This window comes from Polistes fuscatus, unplaced genomic scaffold, assembly GCF_010416935.1.
Source record: "Polistes fuscatus isolate 324 unplaced genomic scaffold, CU_Pfus_HIC Scaffold5, whole genome shotgun sequence".
In the NCBI taxonomy this organism is placed as follows: Eukaryota; Metazoa; Arthropoda; class Insecta; order Hymenoptera; family Vespidae; genus Polistes; species Polistes fuscatus.
The window spans coordinates 12,747,388-12,772,801 of NW_025113129.1; the positions used below are offsets into that span (position 1 = coordinate 12,747,388).

Genomic DNA, 25,414 nt, shown 5'->3' on the forward strand with positions numbered 1-25,414 from the left:
GCACGCGAAATCGAAAACGATTCGTGAATTCTCCTTTCTCCTTTGCTACTCGGAAAAAAAAATCCCTCGATGCTTTCTTTTTTATGTCTTCTTAAGCAAACGTTCCTGAACCCATTTGTATATGTGTATGCGTGTATGTGTGTTACCTTCCTACATTCAAAAATTCAACAACGAAACGAGACGCGTCGAATAACGAAAACAAATCGTCATCAAAGTAACGATTCCCACATCAACGTTTCAACTAATTAACACTTAATTACATTTTTTTCTCCAATTCATAATAATAAACCGTATGATACCAAAAGCGAAAATTAAAGAGGGGGGACGGGGCGGGAAGGGGGTGGTGTTTAAAAAAAGAGAGAAAAACAAGAATAAAAAAAACAAAAAAACAAAAATAGGTAGTAGCTTTTATCACGGAACGATTTCCAATCGATCATTTTAATGTATGCCCGATCGAATTCCGATAGCCCCGCCGTACGCCGTACGCGCCGGGTACCCGAATTTAGAGGCTTTTGATTCGATGCATTTCGAGGGCAAATTATTTCCCCGTTTATCCTCGTGCGAAACTGATATTCTCCATGGCGCGCAACGATTTAACGCAGTCTATCGAACAATATAGCTTGATACTTTCATTTCCTATATATTTCTCTCTTTTTCTCCCCCTCCCCCTATCCCCCTATCCCACTCCCCCCTATCCCCTCTCTCATTCTCTACCATGCCCTGCATCGCGTGGTGCATTTCGACGACAAAATCTATAGCGCCTACGTGCTCGAAACTCGACGAGCTTGTAACCACCCACCCTCCCCCTCACCCGTCCACCGTACACCGCAAAAAGCGAGAGAAAGAACGAAAAAATATAAAATGAGAAAGAGGGAGAGAGAGAGAACGATAGATTTGAAAATATTCCTAGAACTACTTTTTTATTATATTTTTTGTTCTTTTTGATTTTTTTTCTATTTCTTTTTTTTTTTATATTCTTTTTTCTCGATCACCTTACTCCAAGGTTACTAAAGGTTTACGGGGGAAAAAGGTTAGCGCGATAAATCGACGCGAGGAACGAACGAACGAACGGTGATGCCTCGTACATTATTGCGACATAAAATATATCCTTGACCAAAAAGTATATATCGGCAAGTTTTCCGATGATTAATGGACGCCGCCGACGAAGCCGCTGGACCAACCAGCGAGAGGAGAGAGAGAGAGAGAGAGGGAGAGATCTGTTCGAAGCAGAAACAAGAATAAATAGAAAAGTATAGGGCGGTTAAAAAATGTCGACTCTTTTAGTTTTGTTATTTGGTTTGTTTGTTTTTTTTTTTGTTATTTTCTATTACCGATCGTCGTCTTATTGATATCGGCATTGGTGAGACAGTTAGTACGCGATAGAAAAATAAAAATTGAAAAATAAAATAAAGTAAAAACGAAGGAAGGAAGGAAAACGTGAAATGTGAGAAGAATGAAACTTTACGCGAGATGTTAAAAAAGATTTGTTATCCTTGTCTCAACCGTACTATTACTTCTTTTTTCCTTTCGTGTTTTTTTTCCTTTTTTTTTTTCACGTTTCGCTAAAAGTAGTAAAGGTTCTTACTATAAATCCTAACCTAGGTACGTATTAGTTTTCTAGCATTCGTTCGGATAAAATTCTGGTGTAAATCCTTGGCACGTCCGTTTGCCCTTCGGCCCATGGCTCCAGAGAATGGAGTTTGCGTGCAACATTTCACCGATCTCTGCATGTGTATGTGTGGGGGGGTGAGGTGGGTGAGGGGTAGAAAGAATCATCTTAGTTTTAGTATTGCTCACACTCGACCGATTCGCAGCATCGATCTTTTCTTCTTCTCGCGAACTATAATGTGCCTCTCTAAAGTCAACTTTTTTTCATTAAAAAATATTCAATTGTTGTTCGCTTAATCGATTCTCCAATTTGTTTCGTATAATTATCGCTTGATTAGAATGTTATGTGAATCTGTAAAATGAACTTCACCGGACTATGGTTTCCCGATAGTTTCGGTAAAATCGCTAATTAAACTAGAGGAAGGATGCGTGATAAACTATTGTCAAAAATAAAATTAGAAAAAAAAGTCAAAGATTAACGGCACGCACGACAAAAGAATCTCCCCTTTCCTCCCCCTCCCACCAGTGTTTTTTTTTATTTATTTTCTTTTTTATTTCGGAGGGATCATTATCTCTTCTCCTCCTCTCTCGGTGGATGAGAATCGATCGACTAATTAATTAAAATCCGTGAAACGATAATTCCGTTGGATATTTCAGTGTGGAACGAGAACGAAGCTTCTGCTGCTGCTGTTGGTGCTGCTTCTGCTTCTGCTGGCGCGTTACTTCGAGCTACGGCCATTAATCGAATAACGAAAAATAACGAGGCGTACCGTTGACGAGGGTACGAATAAATTGGGTTTCATTAATTAATTGATCCGTGTAAGCCGTTAAAGTATTCGTCAGAGTAACTGGCTGCTGCTGGTGGTGGTGGTGGTGGTGGTGGTAGCCTAGTTTTTCTTCGACCGTTCTGAATCTTTCTCATTCTCTTTCTCTCTCTCTCTCTCACAGTGTCTCCTTGGATCCTTCTTTCTCTTCTTTTTCTTATCTCGTTCCCATTTATCCCCTGGCACGGAGAGAAACAGGAGATCGTAGCAAGGAAGGGGCGTTTCCATCTTCACCGCTAAAGGAGGGACACTTGCTTCCTACCAGCTACCTCTTCTTCTTCTTCTTCTTATTCTTATTCTCTTCTCGGAGTTGAACAAATGGATGCCGAGTGCGAGAAGACGACGTATAAGAACGCAAAGTGTCGAAACAAAAGACAATCGGTTATATTTGCGCTTCCTTCTTCTCCCTTCTTCTTCTTCTTCTTCTTTGAGGGGGAAGAACCCCCCCGGCGAACCGTGTGCCATTGCTCGCTCAACCAACAAAGGACAACAAATACCTTGAGAGCAACCTTGATCTTCTTCCTTTCTCAACGTCCCATCCGAAACTTACAATTAACGTGCTCGTTTGATAGACACTCGCTTTTACACACCGAATTCTAAATCTTCCCTTTGCCAGTCGCGTTATTTCGTATCGACAAACGCGTTCTTGTTTCTTTTTTAACTCTTTTGTTTTTTTCTTTTTTTTTTTTTCTATTTAAACGATATTTCTAATCGTTACTACTACGCGATTAATTCTCGTTTCTTTATTCATTCTTTTGTAAAATAAATCAAAATATAATAAAAAAAAAATATAAAGGAGAAAGAATTGCTCGAAAATCCACTCTTGATACTAACGCACGCGATATTTAATTATACCGATCCTCCACGATTCAACTTAATCTCTAAAGGGCTCTCTATCTCTCTCTCTCTCTCTTTCTTTCTTTTTCTTTCTCTTTCTCTTCCTCTCTTTTTCTTTTGCCCTTTTATCCCCGTGGATATTTCTATTCTCGCGTAGCGTGCCGCGCGTGAAATCTTTTAAGTTTAATTTATTCTTAATTAAAACAGCTTTTCTCTCGTTGGTCCGACTTGGTTGCTAAGGAAGAGGAACGTCGGAGGACGGTAAAGTCCTAGGAATTTAAAGAATAACTTGTCCGTCCGTCCATCTGTCCGTCCGGAATCTTTCGAAACGACAATTGTAGGAAAAAGAATAGAAAAAGAATGTAACTAGGTTTCACGGGGTTCCTTCGTTACGATAATCGAATTGTTTCAATATTTCAAGTTTATCGAATAACTTACCATTCGTTAGATCATTTTTCATCTTATCAATTGAAGAAAATCGAAGCAAATAAGCTCTCAGAAAGAAATAAAGAAAGAAAGAGATTTGTTCCACGTTATTCCGTCTATGAAAAGCATATACAAAGGATTTAAACGATAGTTTATGGTACTTCAATTACGCATGCAAACGTACCCATATTACAGCCATTATGTGACCGACGCGATTCGATTAACCCGAGCATAAACTCTTGAAGAGGGTACGGTCTATAACCATAGTGAAAGGAGAGAAGTTTGCTATACTAGAGTATGAGAGTATGAGAGGGTGAGAAAGGGCGAGAGGGTGAGCGCGAGATGAACGGGTATAGAGGTGAAGTACAAAGCTGTCGCAAACTACGCGCCACCAGACCAGCACCCACCACCACCACCACCACCACCATTGCTAGCAGCAACTAACTCGACCACCACCACCACCACCACCACCACCAGCAGCAGACTACCACCGAACCGTATTTCCGTACGGTGGATTCAACGCCATTGCCAGTGGCATTGTAATTGGTTGCCAAATGAGAGCTCGACCTCACCCTAAATCTTCTAAAGTTGCTTCCACCACCCCCACAATACCCCCGGAATCAGAATGCCCGTAATTTCTTTAGATTCTAAGACCTTAGATCGCGTAAGATGTGTTCCCTTTCCCTTTTCTCATATTCTCTCTCTCTCTCTCTCCGTCTCTTTCTTTCTATTTCTGGGCCAATCAAGAGCTTACAAGACAGACGAGAAGGATGGAACGCTAGAGACGCGAGAGACGAGGAGACAATTGGAGACGTCGAGCTTTTCTATCCTCGGGAAACTTTAGCCGAAGTGCAATATATCGGGGATAATACGAGTGGATTTTCTTCATCTCAAAGCCATTCATATAGTCACGTAGGACTGCTCTCTCTCATTCTTTCTTTTATTCCCCTTTTTTTTTTTATTTTCTCTTATATTTCTATTTATCTCTCTCTCTCTCTCTCTCTCTCTTTATTTATTTCTTTCTTTCTCTCTATATGTTCTTTATCCTTGTTGTGTTCGTCGTCAACAATTCCGACTATATACTCGGATAGAATATAAAAGAAACGTACGATCGCGATAAAAATATTTCGTTTGAATCCTGAATAAAGGACGGACACAAGAATCTTTAACTGTAATGATTACACCCCTTTATCTCTAAATCAAGATTACGAACGTTCCTTTTAAAAATAATAAAAGCTTGTTATTTTTTCTCGTATTATCGACACTGACAACGAGAGAGAGAGAGAGAGAGAAAGAGATAATACATTTCGAGATCACGTTTTTTCTCCTCTTCCCCCCCCCCCAGTTTTTATTTCTTCAAATGTAATAAACGCGTTCGAAGAGAGAATACACACACGAATGAGTTGTGTGTTCTTCGTATTTGTAACAGATGGACCAATAACGCATTGGATTTACACAATGCACACTCGCTATTTCTGTCTATTCCTATACTAACATAATAGACATTTATTGCGAGGGACGATCATTTCAAGAATGTGTTCGTCGTTGTCCTTTCCATAAAAATTTTCTAAATATGTTTCGAAACGTAATCGAATAATAATATCATTGGGACACTTTTCGAGAAAATGATCGAAACGTTTGTTGGTTTACTTTTTTTTTTTTCTTTTTCCACCATAATTTACGCTATGAACAAAATGAAGAGAGTGTGTATGTGTGTGTGTATAATATAAAGCAAAATAACGGGGAAGAAAATCGCGCTGGTTCAGCAGCAGAAGCAGCAACAGCAGCAGCAACAGCAGCAGCATCATCATCCTCGGAGAAAAAATCTGACGGTTAAAAGTCTATCGAAATTTCGATCCACCGAAAACAATGCTTCTTCTCTTCTCTTCTCGTCTCGTCTCTTTCAAAAAAAAAAAAAAAAAGAAAAAGGAAAAAGAAAAAGACTTCGTGCGTCAACCGTGCGCCGGTCCTCGCATTCCGCGAGCTAAACAAAAGGGTTGCTGCTCGCAGAGGAAGTCGTAACGAAAAGAAGAGAGGAAAAAAGAAAAAAGAAAGAAAGAGAGAGAGAGAGAGAGAGAGAGGGAGAGTTCTAGTACACAAAAAAGGAGAAGAAAGGGGGAATAGGGAAAGGGGGAGGGGAGCGGGGTATCAGCAACGGGGGCGGGTAGTAGTCGCTGCTTCGGCGAATCTTCGCGATGCACTTTTGCGTTTGATACGAGACAATGCAGGATGCAATGCGATGGGGGAAAAAAGGAGGGAGGGTGTACCAAAAAATAAGATGACGCGGCGAAAGAAAAAGAGAAAAAGAGAAAAAAAAGAAGAAGAAGAAGAAGAAGAGAGTTTGAATCGAGTTGACGAATCCGAATCCCGTGCGTTAACCCTCTCTCTCTCTCTCTCTCTCTCTCTCTCTTTCTCTTTCAGTCTGAAGCTAGCAAAACCTTAGAGTTCATTCTAAAAACGCGAACGTAACTATATGTGTATGTATACGTGTGTCTCTTTCCATATATACGTTTGTTTTATCTGGCCGAGCGTACTTGTTCGTGTGTGTGTGTGTTGGTAGATATATGCGTTCAGAATCGCGCGATCGGAAAAAAAAGGGGTGCGCCCCTTCTTTCTTTCTTTTTTTCCTCCTTTTTCAACTTCCTCCGAGTCTCCTCACACAGGTTTTTCGCGTGTGGGGAACTCGTTCGCTCATGGGCGCGCCAGTCATTAACGGAGATGATGGTTAGAGACGTGAAGCAGCAGAGTACCAACAGCAGAAGCAGCATATGCGGCTTGGAAATCATTTCCATCGGAGATACGTTCCTCCTCCCCCTCCCCCACCTCCTCCTCCTCCTCCTCCTGGTCTTTCGTCGTCGTCGTAGTCGTAAATAACGATCTGGGAGAATATTACGCGCGTTCTATCCTTTTTCCATTTTTTTTTCTCCTCTCTCTTTTTCCAAACCATTCCCCCATCTTCGTTTCTTCTATCTAACCGATTCCCCCTAGTCTACCTAACCAACGAGTCAGTCAGTCAGTTAGTCAGTCAGTCAGTCAGCCAGTCCACCAGTTCGATATACGTTTTTACTTGCTACGAAAGGGTTCGGTCGAAAGGGCCCCAAAGAACTCGTCCGGACGGCGGACGATTTGCGTCCGTCATTCCCACTTTATATTTCTCCTTTTTTATTTTTTTATTTTTTTCTTTCCCACACACACACTCGCACACTCTTCCTCAACCACCACCCCGACCCCTTTCAATGCGGCCGCACTGAGAAACGACTTTACCGATCGATCCTGTCGAGAATCACGGTGGCGGTTGGACCCTTAGGCGAAGTCATTTGCCACGTACTCTCGTCGAGCAGTAAAAGGGTTTTCATCTTCCTCTCTCTCTCTCTCTCTCAAGCGTCGTCGTTGATGAGAGAGCAAACTCTCTCGCATCTAGCTGTGTTATATTCGTCATCGGTTCGTCATCCATCTATCTATCTATCTATCTATCTATCTAGCTATCTATCTATCTATCGTATTTGCGTTGACGCGAGAAAGAAACTCTCATACGTCAGGATGTAATCGGTGAGTTTTCAAGCCTGTCGCAAGGGTCGAAGGTTGCGCGGGTTGGGAAAAGCCAGAGGAGGATGCATCGTCGTCTGTTGTCGTCGTTGTCGTCGTCTGTTGTCACCCTCCGGCTCCTCCTCACATGTTTCCCTTTCAGTTATTCTCCTCCTCCTCCTCCTCCTCCTCCTTCTGCTCTTTAATCTCCAACGGATGTCGAGATGACTGCAAAATTTCAACCGTTGAAAGGGAATTCGTCTCTTGCTCGCTCGAATGTTGCTTGATTTTCACTCTCTCTTTATTCGTATATGTGTGTGTGTGTGTCTGTCTGGTTTTCTATCTTCCTTCCTCCCTTTATTTCGACTTTTAAGTACCGAGTTCTGCTCGAGTAATCAATTTTATCAATTCGAGTGTAAAAACGTGCGAAAAAATTAGAATGGTAAATATATTATTAATGACAACCGAGTACTACGAGTGAAATGGATAGAAATAAAAAGAAATCAAAGATCGCGAGAGCATGGACAACGCGAATTATGTGAATCGAAATTGTAGGAAAGACGACCGAGAGAAACTTGGTTTGATGAGGGGGAATGGGAGAGAGAAATCGTTGCGCATGACAACCGTAAAAGAGTCGTTTGAAATGGGAGCAGCAGTAGCAGCAGCAGCAGCAGCAGCAGCATCGTAATTGGTGCTCAGACAAAAGAAAAGGGAATCATCATTTTCCCTTAAGGTCTGACGATGGGCATGGAACGCTGTTTTAGGTTGTCTTCGAATGTTGACGCGGGGGACGTTGACGTCATCTCGGACGGCTCCGTAAATGGGACTTTGAACGGGACTCCTGCCAGATACTACGACGAAATTGTTACGTAATGAGTCGTGTTCGCTTGATACGTTCATTGTCTCTTGTAATATGCAATAAGCGTAAATGTAGATAACATAGATAACATAGGATTTATATACTCACCTGTATATATGTATATAACATACATATATGTGTGTGTGTATGTGTGGATAGATATGCAACGCCTATCTCAATTATTTCGTTTAATAAAGATATTACATTTTTTATGACGAGATTAATTATTGGCAAAGATTTTCTTTATCGGCTATCGGTTCACATTGCCGTAGAATTACAACTAATCGAATACCAACGATATATATACCACCATATATCCAACATTTTACCGTATACCGCTAATTGCATTTGAATTCATATCCGATGATATACAGTTCCAATATCGTGATCAACCAGAGACAAGAGTCAAAGAATTAAATTAACGGTGTGTTTATTGATAGAACGAAGTACGGACAAATTTTAAAAGTCATTTTTGGAATATATTATATATCACCCATCTATACCGAGAACGAATAGTTACAAATTTCAAAAGATTAAATTATAAGATAAGAAATAAACCTTATGAAAAAGTCGAACATTTCTTTGCACCTTTCTCGTTCGTCATCGTCCTCGTCGTCGTCGTCTACGTTGTCGTCGTTATCGTCTTATCATTAAGGGATCTTAGGTCCGAGGAAAACAATCATTTATCATCGATTAATCTCTAATTGAATGTGGTAGGTCATCGATGGATCTAAAGAAAATGAAATAAAAGGTTTTCCTCTTGATTAAGCGGTTGCTTCAACGTGGCGCCAGTTAGTCCGAAACGAATGTTTCCGATTGATCATCTCATAGCTCGGAATGACGTATTATTCGGACAAGCTAGAAATTGAGGCTAAAAAAGGGATAAAGGATAGACGTCGTAGTGTGGTGTGGTGTGGTGTGGTGGGGTGGGCGCTGACAAGGCTTTCTAGAAATGGCGTTCCTGTTCCTGAAGGCTTATTAGCGAGCCCCTGTCTCTATTCTCGGTTCTCGTTCAATACAAAACGGACAAAAGCACTACTTTTGGGCTAAAGTGAGGATCGTTACTGGCTCCATTCTGCCCTTCAATCCTTCCACTATCCTTTTACTCCACCTACCCCTTCCTTTCTTTTTTTATTTTTCTACAATTTCTTCTTCCCTCCCCTACCCTTCACACTGCTTCCTTTTCCTAGACGAGGTCGAACGTTCGCGATTAAATAGCTCGCAGCTTTTTAAATTCTCCAAAAAGTGGTAGAGGGAGTGGCACAAAGACTCGCAGTAGTATAACTCGACGTTCAACGAAACGTGCAACAAGTTCGTGACTCTCTCTCTCTCTCCCTGCTGCGTTAAATAAAATAGAAAAACGGGAACGACGAATATACGTTCCGATATTCCTACGATGTGGAATCAAAAATCGATCGTCTTTCAATAAGTTACTCTCTTTCAATCTTCCTTTTTTTTTCTATGAGAAGAAAAAAAAAACCGATTATGTTTCCTCGATCGAAACTATTTTACTTCTATGACTTCTTCGAATGATTCTCGTTGACGATGCTCCGACAGAATGTATCACCGAATCGAAACTTCTTTTTCTGTCTCTCTCTCTCTCTCATTGGCAAAAGGAGTAATGAAAAAAGAAGAAGAAGAAGAAGAAAGGAAAAAAAAAAAGTGAAACGAAATATACAGAAGGAAGAAAGGAACGACGGTAATGACGAGCCGAATATAGACGACGTATAAAATCCGTCAAGCTTCCCTCATTATAATCCCTTAGGCACTCACCTAACCATTCCACCTTTCCCCGTTGCTTTCACCTCTTCCTTTCCTTCCCCCCCCCCTACCTCCCCCTGCCCCTCCACCCTTCATTTCGCCTGGTCTTCTTTCTACTACTGGTCCTACGCTTTTACCGGGGCTCTTTTGCAAACCATCGGACGTCGGGAACGTTCGAAGCGTTATGAAACGAATCTGAAAGGAACGATTTTTCTGAATGCAGGCCAAAAATTGCCCAAGGTAATAATTATTGCGGTGACTTTCTTTTAAAAATCACCGAGCCGCGAGTAACAAATGAAAAAGACAGAGCGACGTGAACAGACAGAGAGAGAGAGAAGAGGGGCTAGGGGGGGAGAAGGGGGTCAGAGGCAAGGATCGATCAGCAATTGGAGAAGTAAAGAAGGTCAACTCTGTGAAGAGGGTTTCCCGTTTTCTCGTCAAATCGAGATCCGTGCGATTCTAATAATGTGAAAACCCTGAAAATCGTTTCCCCACTCGTCCTACCCCCCCCCTCCGTTCCTTCTCTTTCCGTTTATATATTCCCGTTCCTCTCTCTCTCTCTTTTTGGTTCTCTCATTCTCTCGATCTATTTAATTAAACAGCAGCACGTGCAATCAGTATCATGTGCACAGTTACCCATTAAATTTATCGTACGATACGATCGTTTGTTCTTTCGACCGGCAGGATACGATTGAAACGGATATGCCCGTTAAAGTCCAAGTTTAATTGGAAATGACGGTGTCTTTTGTGTTTCCCCGATCGAGGATTACGATAACGAATTCGATTTTATATATCTCGCAGCATCCTTATTTGACGTGTATCTCTCTCAACGTGTATTATATTTCAAGAAGTAGGTATATATACCGATTTAGAGTGTATAAACGAAATGAAAGAGAAATTCTTTGTGATTCGGATAAAATCGAGTTAGATTGTTCTGAAAATAATTTCTGCCCGATATATATCTCTTCCCCGTTAATCCGTGAAATATTGGGGAAACTATTTTTTTATCTTTTTTATTTTTTTAATCCGTCAAACGAAACATGCTTTTGATCTTGAAAACAATCGTTGGACAAATCTACGATCGTTATGCGAAAACTATTATATATATATGTGTTTTTATTTTTAATCATAGTTTAACTTTTATTTTCATCCTTTTCTAAATTTCTAGTAGTTTCATTTTAAACCAATATTTCATTAATTCTAGCTTTTATAATTTCCACGTTATGTGTGCTTGCATTTTAGTATTTTATATATATATATATATATGAAATGATATATATTCGTTCCGCTGGATGAGCGTGACACAGGACAATGCCACTGTATCGTTCCTCAAAATCAATGAATTATCGAAACTTTCTCTCTCTCTCTCTCTCTCATCGTTCACGAATCTATGAATTCATTGATTTTGTCCATTACATTTCTGTTTAAATGCTTCAAGCGATATACACCAATTAATATTCATAGTTTTATTAATTCGCTTCAATATCGGACGTATTCATCATTATTTTATAACTAAATTCCAAGTAGAAAAAAAAATAAAATAAAAAAATCATATGCCATTGTACAATCGATAACATCAAAACCAGTATAGACTCTGTAATTATTTTTATTTTTTCCAATTACAATTATATTTTTCCCCTCCCCCGCCCAGCGAAATGGAATTTTATTTTTCGTTCCTATATTGTACGACTTTTAAAAAAATAAAATACATATTCCCAGAATTCTCGTTAGGGGAGGAGGGAAGAGAGAGAGAGAGAGGGAGGAGGATGTACGCCGACATTTATAAAATCGTTTACACAAAATATTCAATGTTACCGAACATTCCCCCGCCTCCTCCCCATCCCCCCAAAAAAAAAATCCATATGAAATATACTTTTCATCTCGCATACCTTCTCGCCGATATTACACGGCTTAAAAAGAGAATAAATAAATAAATAAATAAATGTGATGAAAAAAAAACGGTAGAAAATATCTAAAAAAAAAAAAAAGAGCTTGGGGAGGGGGGAGGAAAAAAGGGGGAAAAAAGAGGTAGAAGTTTTTTACGTTACTTCTCCAAGAGAGCATGAAATTTGTTGTGCGAAAAAGTACGGTAAGGGGTAGGACGATAGGGGTGGTAGAGTCGACCATGGTCGAGAGCAAAAGAACAGGGAAAAAAGAGAATGGAAAAGTAAGAAGAGGGAGGGGTGGTGGAGGGGGGAGGGGAAAAGAGTTTGAGTTTTAAAAACGCAATTTGAAAAGAGCACACCATTCGTAGTCGTCGTAGCGTAACGCGCGTACGATGGGAAGAGAAGGGAAGAAAAAAAAGGTGGGGTGAGGGGGTGGGAAGGGGAGGGGAGGGGAGGTTTTTCTCAACGCGACGAGGAAACACGAACTGAGACTGAAGTAGAAGAAGATCGGAGATGGACACAGGCGGCGGCGGCAGCAGCGGCGGCGGCACGTTTGCCGAGGGATGTTTATTTTTAGGGGATGCTCTCGTAGAAGCACCACCACCGTACTTTGCCGGGTACTCGCTTGGTCGAAGGAGCCGTTTGTCGAGTATCATATCGTACAACACTCGACCTTTCTACCCTGGTGTTGGTAATAATAGTAGTAGTAGTAGTAGCAGTAGTTGAAGCAACGTCACGAGCATCCATGTGTACCATCTCCACTACTACACGCTAACCTCGACCAACGCAACGAAGCAAAAGCTAGCTGGCTAGTTTTAGCTAGCAAGCTAGCTAGCTCGACCCCTCGAAGCTATCCACGGATAAGGGGATACTTTGTTTGCCTGCTACTCGACCATTGCTAACCTCGCTATACTACCTCTACCCTCCTCCCCCTATCCCCTACCCCTTCCCCGCCCCCCACCGTTATATGTACCTCTGTAATCTACGACGAAGCGCGAGCTATGAACTATAGCGTCGCCTTAACGAGTGTCATTAGCCCATACCTAACCTACCTCTTGCTGCATCTGCATTTCAATTTCTTTTTTTTTTTTATCCAAAGCCCCCCCCTCTATCACCCACCCACCTATCCTCATTCCCGCAGTCGCAAATTTTTATCGCAATTTTTACTCGCCTATTATCGATTTTCAAAGCATTTTTGTTTCCTTTTCCTTCGAAAATTCTCCAAAAAAAATATCTCGCTCCCAACGTGGAGCGGGGGATGATATTAATCGAAAAAAATCGGGTACGGTTTTTTCATCCAGCGAACAACGTTACACCGTCAAAATTTCATTACGCGCTAACGTTGAATAGATCGCACGAACCGACTCGCTTATTCGCTCACTCGCTCACTCACTCGCTCACTCTCGTCCAAGATCATTCGCCACAGGGGTAGTTTTCGTTATTATTATATCAATAAATCCTCTCACGCGTTCGCACATATTTTCACTGAATACAATCAGCACTTGTGCATGCGGTTCGGTCCTCGAAAAATATGTAACGAGTTATCGTGGCATCGAACTGACTGACCTCCTCCCCACCCCATCCCCACCTGACCCCACCCTCCACCCCTGACGCATTCGAAGCGATTCGATTTAGTCCGTTGATTCGATACATTTCCATTTCGTTCCTATATGCCTACAAATTCACATACACAAATACGCGTACACGTGTAAAGCAGTCCTATAATTACATATATATATATATATACATGAGCCTGTAGTACACACATTTCTACGTTCTCCATTATTTAGAGGTGCATTTAATTCACGATTAATGAGATTACCCTCTCAGTCTCTGCGAATACGCGTTTTCTATCCCAGACACTCTGACTTTAATCCGTTCGAATCGGGGTTCTCGTTAATTACTTTATCAGACTCGCTTAAGTGTCTGAACTAGGTTCTTCTCATACTGATTGTTTCCACTTGAAAATGAAAACAAAACAAAAAAAAAGAATAAAAAGGAAAGTTCGTTTGAGAAACTCGAGTAATGAAGGGGTTAAACATATACATATATATGTGGGATGCGAGCGCCTCTAAGCAAAACACTTAAATAGGCATTCGTGAGAAGATTGGACGGTGGGGCCTGGATAGCTCAATGGTTAAAGAGCATGCAGTCGCCCGGAAAGCGGAAGATCCGGGTTCGAGTCCCGGTCCTCCAGTCAGTCCAACGGCCCAATTTTTTCACGAATTTTTTCACATATATATAAGTAGGATATATGTATATATATAGATATATATATATGTAGGATATATGTATATATATATATATATATATATATATATATATATATATATTTAGGTATCTATTGATATCGACAAAGTTGTAGTCGTAAAACGCATAGGGAGACTTACGTAGCAAAGGTCTCGCCGTAGGGCCATCGAGGGAAATCGACGAAGGGTGAATTTTGATTCGTCGAAGGTCCGGGCATTGCCGTTATAAATTTATATCCACGCGTGCAGCACCAAGAATAAATCTGAATCGAAAATCCTTCCTGCAGGGAGTGGGAGTGGGAGTGGGTGTTGGGGTGGGGGTAGGGAGTAGTAGAGCGGCTCGTTTCGAGGACTTTCTTCTTTGGGAAAGGGATCCTCCAAGGCAGTCGGTAGGGTGAAGAAAATAACGAAGAGACGATCGAACCCAAGCGAGAAAAGCTGGGTGAGAATCGAGGAGAGGAGAGGACGTTCCGAGATAGAAAGAAAATATCGTTGTAAAGCTCCTCTCTCTCTCTCTCTCTCTCTCGTTCTCGTTCTCGCTTACTCGGGGTGCTGCTGCTTCGAATGCAAATTTAACTTTTTCCTTCTCGCGAAAGAAGAGCACAACTCCGGATGAAAAGGCGTAAAGCATGCCGGAGGTGGCGAGGCGCCGAATCTCACGAGCTTCGTGGAAGAGAACCAAGCGGGGTGGTAACAAAAAGATGAGGGGGGAGAAGAAAGAAAAAAAAAGGGATAGGAAAGAAGAAAAGAAAGAGTAACGGGAAGAGGAGGAGGAGGAGGAGGAGTAAAAGGAAGGAAGGAAGGAAGAAAATGTACGAGCATCCATCCCTTCGATCCAGGCGGTCTCGAAGCTTACGTAAGCGTCAACCCTCCTGTCTTTCAAATTACTTCTCGTGTCTCCCAGCGTGCGCAACTTTCAACGCGACTTTTCCGACAGGGAAATTTACGATTTTTCCAAACGTCGTTCCTTACAAGCTACGACCGAACGAGAGTGAGACAGAGAAAGAGAATAAACTAAAGAACGAACCAACGAACGAACGAACGAACGAACGTACTCGCGTAAGCTCGCTCGGCGGCCATACTTTGAAGCTTACGTAAATTGTTCCACCTCCGTACCCGGTGTAACGACTTACAATGACCTAAGCAGGACGATTTCTCATTCCGGATGAAGAGTAACGTCCCAGGGTGTCCTCCCCCTCCTACTGCTAGTTCGTATCTTCCTGTGCCCGACTCTTTCGTGAAGTAATTCGTCCATTTCTTTACATTCTCATGGTATTATCTATCCACTCTCTTCTTGCAATCCTTTTTTACGATCAAAACAAGACAATGTCGAGAGAATGGAACAACCAAAGTTACTAAGCTTCTACCCCCTTCCCCCTCCTCTCTCTCTCTCTCTCCCTCTTTCTTTTTTATTAGAACGAATCTTGTTTTACAAAGCCGAATAAAATAGAAAGAATACACCTATACATTCAAGTTTCTAAGATTTCCCTCCTTCAACGGGTCAAGGGGAAAAATAAAAGAAAGCGCTTTAATTAAGTACATTTAATAATTTAAGTTAGATATACTAAAGGGTGAAATACTACTGCATCCCTTTTGTAAGACACGGGGAACAAGGCGCTTAAACTGTCGCGTAAAATCGATGCCTCTGTTGGAGAAGAAGGAGGAGGAGGAGAAGAAGAAGGAGGAGGAGGCCAAAAGGCGACCTCGAACCAAGCAGAAAGAGAGAAAGAGAAGGAGAGGGGAAGGGAGAGAGAGGGAAAGAGAGTTTTCCTCTTGCGTGCAACTTTGGGCCGACCGAAATGAGACGATTTCTCATTCCGGACGAAGAGTAACGATTACGCCGTATCCTTTGTTGCTTCCTTCGTGGTCGCACGGCGGTCACCTTGGTGGCCCGAGCTCGTACTTTCGACCAACCTAAACCCTCTCTCTCCCTCTCTCTCCCTCTCTAGACTGAAATAACGCGTTTTGTCTCTCTCCCTTTCCTCTATTTATCTCTGTTTGATCCTTTTTTCCTTTCTCGTGTCGTCTCTCGAATTTTATTTAGTTGTCTCCGATGATTATAAATTAATAATCGATCCTCGTGCCTTACTCGTCATTTCGTTGCTTCCCTTCTTTCTTTCTTTTTTTCTTTATTTCTTTTTTTACTTCTCTCATTCATCAACCCATATTGCTCGTAAGTATACAAGAACTAATTATGCCGGTTGATTTATAACTTCTTACGGCAACACAACGTTTTGTTATATTATTGATCTGCTCTGGTTACTTTGAAAATGAATTTGAGACTCTTCCTCCCCTCCCCCCTCACCCTCCTCGCCCTTTTTCTTCTATCCTTCTCTCCCTCCTTTCATTGTTCAAACGTTAAGAACGTTCTTTAACTATTCAAACGTTAATTTATCTTCTCAAAGTCTAAAATGTCCCTTTCACTTTACGTTTATTTCAAATATATTACCTATATAGAATTGTTAAAGGGTTTATATTAAAAGCTACCTAAAATATCCACCACCACCACCACCTCCACCTTCCTCCGCCCAACTAATTCTGTTTAAGCTCGCGTATGAATTATTGGTAACGTTATCTCGAATCGTTATACACTTACAAAGTACCCATACCTATATAGAGATTTATTATTTTCGAGTGGAATTATCACCACCACACCCCTCCCTACCCCCTACTCCCTACCCCCTACTCCCTACCCCCCTCTTGGTTTTCATACCAAAGATACGTATAATCGGTTGGAAACTATATTTGTCTTCGAAAAAAAAAAAAAAAAAGAGAAACAAAAAATCGGAAAAAAGGTGAAATGTGTTCGTTTGTACAATGCTCATCGATCCAATCGGTCCACCACTCGAGTGGTCAAAAACGGTGGCATCTCGAGTACACACACGTATGCAAAAAAAGCCCTACTACTATTAATTGCAGCTATAATAAAAGCAAATATTCCGTTAACGATCTGTCATCGGAGGAATGAACGAGGGAAGCTTAGTTTGCCCGAAAGCCCGCGATCGAGCTTTTTTTTTCGAGTGGTCAATTGCGGATTTTTGTTTTCCTCGCGCGTTAACTGTTTTTCCATATACCGCATATATCTACCTGAAATTTTGTCGATTAATCGATACGATAATATTCAGTATACTCGCTTAATTTATAATTAAGTTTAACATATTTAGACAAGTATAATTATAAATTGATGAAATCTGATTAAATTAAACTTGTCGTGTTTAAAATATGTCGCATTTATATTATTACACGTAACTACTGTTTATGATTTTCATAGAAAAATAAAAAAAAAAGAAAGAAATATATATTACTTTGTAAAATAGAGAGAGAGAGAGAGAGAGGTGTTTTCAAAAAGCAAAATATATTTCCGCAGTGGTTATCATCCTTCTTTATCGATATTATTCACGGTGTCGTGTCGGTACTGTAATAACCAGAAGAGAATCCGTGCTTTCGAAAAGCGGCACGCCGTTATTCCCAAGCGCGACGCAATTTGTAACATCGAAAACTGTTCGGTAATTTACGTTGAAAATCAAATTAACTCCCGTGAATCTAATCTACTCTCTCGCAGCTAGTTCGGTTAACCTAATTTCTTTTTCTTTTTTTCTTTTTTTTCTTTTTTCTTTTTTTTTTTTTTTCGTTGACGCTTTACCGGCGCGCGAGCTTTTCGATACACGTCTCTCTCTCTCTCTCTCTCTCTCTCTCTCTATCTTACTCATTCCATTCTTGAAGCGAGCTTTCATCCTATATAACAGACTTCCGCCTGCAAAGCAAAATATCAAATTTGATGTTGCGTCTCTCGTAAATATTCTCCAAAGATTTTGCATCTCCTTTTAACCTAACCAACCGACACAACGGTTGCACATAATATTCGATAGTTAGAGAGAATAATTTTCTGAGATTAATTTTCTCTCTGAGTCTTTCAACTAAACCCTCTCTCCCCTCCCTTCCTCCGATACTCCACCCCATCCCACCGTGTTGTTTCCATCGTTTATCGAAAAAATAACAATTTATCGATTACATCACTGTCGAATACGATCTAATTAGGTTTGCAAAGCGTTGCTTATTATTAAAATAACTTTTCAATTTGAATACTTACGCATCGTTTTAATATCAATATTCAAACATACGTATTAATAAAACTATCAAAGCTTATATATATATATATTATTGTGTGTGTGTGTATGTGTGCATCGATAACCGATGTATAATAATTACTTAACGGTACTTAAAGCGTTAGACCAAAACGACGATACTTTTGAAAGTTTACGTACGAAATGCAACGTACACGAAAATCTACATCCTGGAGAGATTCGTTAATGTAAACGAAATAACATAGAACATTCGGATAGTCAACAGACACATATTCGATCCACCTGATTTCCGTAAATGGATTATACCCGGATGTTATGAATATTAAGTTACAAATGCGGTTTCCACGTAGCGTACTGGATTCGATTCGCACGAAAGTTAATCCATTTGATTGGCGCAAGCATTTCTAATTACATCGATAATAATTGAACATTCACTAATTGTTAATATACATAAATATATATATATAACATAAAAGTAGTCGCGTAATATATATTTTTTTTGTAATAATTCGAATAGACGATTGTTAACAATTTAATAAAAGAATTACAAAAAGAATAAAAACATTGAAGTATCTCACGTGCGAAGATATAAGAATTATTAGAAAGATTTTCGAGAGAGAGAGAGAGAGAAAAAAAATCAAGTTTTCCGAGTGGTGCGAATAAAAGGGACAATCGTAGTGGAGAGTGCGAGTCAGTCGAGAAAAAGAATAAGAGAGCGAGTGCGAGGATACGGAGAGAAAAAGAGAATAAAAAGGGAACGGGAAAGGAAATAGAGAAAATAACAAAAAAAAAAAAAGAAAGAAATAAAACGAAAGGAGAAGAAGGAGGAAAAATAAAAAAGAAGTAGGAGTAAAAGTAAAAGAAGAAGAAAGCAGAAAGCTTCTTCCTTCGTTAGGAAGAGGCAGGCAGGAAGGGAGGGAGGGAGGCAGGCAGGGAGGCAGGCAGGAAGGGCACCTTTCGGCAGGATATATGAGCACGAAAGAAAAAAGCGTCGTTACCGGAGGCTCATTAACGGGAACTACTCCCAAGACAACCCCTAGCAACACCTTCGGTTCCTGTCTGCAACCAGGAGAGTGAGAACCTTCTACCTTTCTCATCCTCTCTCTCTCACCCAACCCTTTTCATCCCTTCTACCTTCTTTCCTATCCGACGGCCCCATTCGCTACTTCGTTCCTAGGTTCGAGTGAGAAACGTACAGAGGTCCGATACTAATTACTCCCCACCCCCATAAACCCTTTTCTCACCCTTTCCCACCCCCCATCTCCCGTCTCACTCTTTTCCCACCTACTTTTCGCACTTCCTTGCGAAAAACCTCTTCTTTGTCGTCGTAGTTTTCCAGAAACCTCCCACTCCCCCCCACCCCACGTAATATCGATAGACGCTCGCCACTCCAACGTACTCTTCTTCCTTTTTATTTTTCTATTTCTATTTCTTTATCTATTTTTCTTTTCTTTTCTTTTCTCTTCGAGACGTTCGCGCTTCTTTCTTTTAACGCCTGCGAGACTTGGACACGAGTCAAATCCACTCTAAACTCTTTCTCTCCCCACCCCCCCTACTCTTCTACTTTACCCTTTTACCACTCACTCACTCACTCTCTTTTTTTTTCCTCATCGTATATATTCTAGTCAATCGTTAACTTTTACTTCGTAAATTTTTCTTTGCGTACGCGTTGAACGACTAATCAAATGTTACTTGCGTTGTTTTTTTTATTTTTCTTTTATCGAAAAAGTATCACAACATCGTCGTAAAAGAAACACCGATTATTAATTATCACTTTCTCTCTCCATCCAAGATTCGATTGGATCAAATAGATAAATGAGATATTATCAGAGCGATATACAGATAATCAACGAGATAAACGTTCGTTTAAGAATTACTCCGATCCTCGTCATCTCTCTTTTATATTCCCTTTTTTTACCCAGCAAAAACCCTTTGTTTGTAATCCTCGAGAAATCTTGACGTTAGATTTAAAAATAAATCGCTGAAAAAAGAAAAAAAGAAAAAAAAGAGGTGAAATCCTCGATGGAACACAACCCCTTTTTTGTACGACAACATTATCGTTGAAGAGAGTGGCACTTGACCAAAAGGGTTGGAAGGGATTAAATTGCGAGGGAGTATAGAAAGAAAGAGAAAGAGAAAGATAGAAAGAGAGAGAGAGAGAGAATGATATATCAAAGAACCGGCGTCGAAATTTTGAGGTGTTCGCCACTTGAACGTCTTCCTCTCGTACGGAAAGCGTACGTCACACTGGAGGGTTAGTCATCCCCAAGTTCGGTAGGGTGCTGTAGGGAATAATTAATGAGAGGGTGAGAATATCTTCTTCTCTGGGAACATACGTTTAACGATCCTCCCCCACCCCCATCGTCGAAGTAGGAAACGTCAGTGAAAGAGAGAGAGAGAGAGAGAGAGGTAAAAGCTTGAAAGATATCCATGGGGGTGGAGAAGGGATGGGGTTCTATATGTATACCATCTACAGATGTGCACCATCGTACGAGCACGTACCTCTATAATTGTTGGCGTGGCTCGAGGACAACCCTTAACGTTCCCGTCACCGTCCGATCCCTTCTCACGTTTCCCGGAACCTTTACCTCCCCTCTCCCCCTTTCCTTCCTCTTCCTCCTAATCCCTTCCTCCTTCACATTCCACATCCGATGTCGCTTAAATTCAATCTCTCCATGAGAAACTCTTATAATCAAATTTTTCATGGCTAAACCCCACCCCCACCCCCACCTCCCACTCTATTTAAATCGTCGATAAATTTCTACATCGTTGATTGCGATAATTTGTCTAATAAAATCATTTTCTTTGTAATAAAATAATATTACGATGAAATTATTATATGCAACGAAACAAATCGATGATCGCGAGACAATAAGAAGAGAAAGAAAAAATGATGAAAATACGTTCTCTCGTCAAATTCTCGTATCGATTTAATTTGTTAACGCGTTTGAAACGGTCGAATTTCATCGCTCGGAAATAACGTTCTCTTCTCTTAAAAGTTAAATTTCTCTCTCTCTCTCTCTCTCTTACTTTTCCTCTCTGAATTTTCATAAGGCAATAATCATTACATCGCGAACCGCTGCTAGATAACGGCAACGTAATAGTGGCTTGTCAATATGAAATCCCTGTATTTGCGGATTTGCTTAGTCGCATTGATAACAATCGTGATCCCATGATTCATTTATAATCTGATGCATTATGACGGTCTATACGTACCTATGTAATACGTCATGCTCGATGATACCGCATTATATCGAAAATTGAGCTAACAAATTGTTACGTTCGAGATATTATTCTTCAAAAATTATCATCGATTCCGTCATAATTCCCGTTACACGTCAATTATTATTATTATTATTATTATCCGATATGATAATTCAATTGAAAATTAATACCACTATTATACTACTACTATACTTTTTTTTTTTTTTTTTTTAAACGTTTCACAGATTTTCCAAGATTAGACACGAGCGGTTATGACGGAATTAACGAGCCCAGTCGTCCCGGTAAAAGAAAAAAAAAAAACGAAATACAAATGTAACGAAAGCAAATTTCGCAGCTTTGGAAATGTCGGGTGGGGGAAAAAAAAAGAAGAAAAAAAAAAAGAGAAGAAGAATAGGAGAGAACCGTTTGGCGAGATCGTGAACGGCTTAAAATGCTCGCAATTGCTTCTTTCCTGCTCGCACACATCGAGCTTAACCATAGACGCGACGATATTCTGTACGCTTCAATGCTTTTTACGATGCATAGTCCCAGAGAGTTGGATCGTTCGTACATGGCATTTTACGGTTAACTGGTACTTCGACCGTAATATACGATTCTTAAGGCCGTGTTCAAGATCTCGAAAGTGCAATAGCTATTATATGAAACGTTGTTAAGTTTTCAAGAGTTCGCCGTTTGAATATTAATGCAACGAACGAACGTTGAATCCTTTCCCCGACCCCACCATCCCCCCCCTTCTAACTAAGGGACGAACTTTTCCCTTTTCCATGTACGCTAGGTGCTATTATTTTCACACCTTAAGCCTAACACTTGTTTTTTTTAAGGTATTAGGCCTTTTGTTTATTTTTTTTTTAGACTAAACGTACAATAAAATTATGAAACGTTTAAATAAATAATAAATCATTTGTGCATTTGTGTGTGTTGTATCGTTGTAATCGAAATTATATTATCATATTATACAACATTATTTTTGTATTTTTCTTCTTCTTCTTTTTTCAGGTCTCATGGATACGTAAAAAGGATTTACATATACTAACGTCGTCGGTTCACACGTACACGGGAGACGCGAGATTTTCCGTTAAACATCCAGAATCTTCGGACGAGTGGACGTTGAAGATTGATTACGTGCAACCACGCGATGCAGGAATTTACGAGTGCCAGGTCAACACCGAGCCTAAAATGAACTTAGCCTTCACGCTGAGAGTCGAAGGTAAAATTTACTTTACCGATGAATATTTTCTTTTTTACGCGTCGCAAAGATAAAGTAAGAGAAAGAAAGATAAAAAAAAAAAAGAAAAATTAAAGGAAATGGAGTAGAGAAGAGGGGGCCGGAGGGGGGGGGGTTTATAGAAAAAAAGACGAAATAAAAAGACAGCGCACGGAATGAATAAACAAAATCGCAAATCCGTTTCGTAAACAAGCGTGCGCGCGCAATTCTGAAAAACAAAAATAAAAAAGACTAGTTTTGGTTTTTTACCGTGGTATATGACGCACCTTTGAGAATTATCGCGTTATTTTTCGACGAGTAAAAATAATATAATGATTTATGTCTCACATTTTTGCAAACGGAACACGCTCTCCCCCTCCCTCCTCCACGATCCTAACGAAAACTAAACGCCTAGCGTCGTTTTACCTCAAACGTCGCGTTGCTACTTTTGCCGACGCATAATAATATGCAAGTACGCATAAAGTTCATGAAAAGGGGGAATTATGCGGGATCCGCGATGACCCGTCCGTTCCTCTGCTAAAGAAAAAACAACAAAAAACAAAAAAAACGAAAAAGAAATAAAAAGTACGTATGATATACGGGAATCTTTTATACGATGGGTCCAAACGTAGGTTTGGAATACAGATAGATGACATATGCTCGCCTTTGTAGGTGCTTATCATTTGAGTCATGAAAATTGACGCCACACGCGTTTTCCATACACATGTATTTATGTATGTATGTATGTATGTATGTATGTACATTTACATCAAAGAAGACCCAATATTTTGTGTACCCGTAAGCTTGATTAACCCAGTCGCATATGTTCCCAATATTCTTTTTTTTTCTTTTTATTCCACCCACTCCTATTTTCAACTCCTCTTTTCTACCATCCTCACTTTTTTGCGTTAACGTGAATGCACACACACACACATACACAGACACATGTATATATATATAAAAATATATATAAAGAGAGAGTTTCAGTTGCTTTTCAACGGTTCTTTCGATCAACAGTAGAAATCCCAATGCGAAACATCATTCATTGTTCGATCTTTCACGCGATTATATCAGAGACGCGATAATAATTCGATCATTTTATCCGGGAGAATAATTGCACGTTGCTAGTAGAAGGAATTCCTTTGGAATTTATGATCTTTCGAATGCAATCGAATGCATTACTTTCTATCCGAGAGATTCGAAATGAACGATGCCAAAATGCGATTTGGTTGGAAGATGATCATCATCTCTACATACATACACACACACACATATACACAGATTGTATCTACGTAGACGAAACATACATACATACATACGTACGTACATACGAAATAACAACTTTAATTAACCGTGATCAATTACCTCTAATCGCGATGCGTTACACGTTCGATCAGGTTCGTAACTAGATCGGTTCGAAACTTTAGATCCTAGGAAAGACCAATTTTATTGCTCGATTCAACAATACGATCGGAATCTCGTCGGAAATGACGTTCGTTCTTTGAATCCCACCCCCTTCGTCTCGTCTCTCTCTTTCTCTTTCTATCTTTCTCTCTTTCCATAGAACACAATTTTATTTTCGTTTCGCTCGTAGATCCCGAGTTGTTCGCTGCGCTGACATGCTAGCTTGCTTGCTTGCTTGCTTGCTTGTTTGTTTGCTTTCTTTCTTTCTTTCTTGCTTATGCTATGGTAGTTTCCGAGCCCCCCCCGCCCCCCTTCAGAGTTCGACGAAATCGATTAACTCGCTATCTTTTCTGTCCTCCCATTCCAGAAAGTGCCCCTGTCCCTGCCACCACTGCACCGAACTCCATCCGACGGACATTCAACTCAGGTTAGAATCACGCAAGAACGGACTCCTTTTCCAGGCTGTCGATTTCTCGTAGCTCTAGTTTTCGTCATTTACTTTCTTTCATTCTTTCTTTTTTTTTTCTTTCTTTTTCTATGTTTCCATCTATGTGTATCAGTTCTCATCATCTTTTTTTTTTCTTCTCTTCTTCCATCTCTACCTTTATCTATCTATTTGTGTATATATCTTGATGTGATTTTGCTTTGTATCTAGTTTGTTCGTTAATGGTATTTACGTATACGTATATAAAATACGCTTTCGCATACATATATATATATATGAATCAGCACGCACACATCACGCTTTATTCATTCTTTTAAAATATCATCTAATAAATAAGCTCACGTGGAATGTTACGGTAAGAGGGATTTATTTATGAAAATGAAAAGAAATCGTAGAATTATAATCGATTCTTAGAGAAATCTATTACTCAAACTCTCAATTAAAATCATTAATTTTTAGACATAATTTTTGGATGATTCAAATAATGAGTCATATTCGTTTACGTTGTTCAATGTTTCCATTGAAAAATGACAAATAAAAACAACGAGAATTCGATAGAGAAAATCAATAGGACAAAAGGGTGTATGAAAATAACATTGAGAAATAATTGCGCTAATAAAATAATATTTAACGGGGGAACAACAATCTCTGACTGTGCATTGCAGCTGCTCAAGCAAAGATTCTGGGACAAGAGGACGTCTACGTGAAGAAGGGTAGTACGATAAGCCTCACGTGCACTGTTAATGTGCAAAGTACACCCCCAAGCAGCGTTGCGTGGCGTCACGGTGGAGCCGTAGTGGATTTCGACAGTCCCAGGTATTACGAATCCGTTCAAAAAATTAGTTCTAATTATTGTAACGTGAGAATTTTCTTATTATACAAACAAAACAAACAAAAGTATCATCAAACTGTATTAAGAGAATAGAAATTTGATTTGTTTTCTCGTTTTAAAAAATATCCTTCTCGTTAAAGTATACGAAAAAACGAGAGAAAGAGAGAGAGAATGTAAGAAAAAAGAAGGAGAAAAAAAAAGAAAAGAAAAGGATTAATTCAAAGTGACCAATTACGTGAGCTCA

The 25,414-nt window shown here is 40.0% G+C and overlaps 1 protein-coding gene across 7 annotated transcripts in view; it reads left to right on the top strand.

Moving 5' to 3' along the window:
• Nucleotides 1-25,414, top strand: part of LOC122522184 (lachesin-like) — a 147,044-nt gene that overhangs the window by 117,989 nt on the left and 3,641 nt on the right. For 5 of the 7 annotated variants that reach the window (XM_043643018.1, XM_043643023.1, XM_043643019.1 and 2 more), the window contains 3 exons: nt 22,282-22,492; nt 24,261-24,320; nt 25,004-25,154. In XM_043643018.1, the coding sequence (XP_043498953.1) occupies nt 22,282-22,492; nt 24,261-24,320; nt 25,004-25,154 (422 nt within the window). The remainder of the gene's footprint in view (nt 1-22,281; nt 22,493-24,260; nt 24,321-25,003; nt 25,155-25,414) is intronic. The other 2 variants (XM_043643024.1, XM_043643025.1) reach the window with 1 other exon arrangement.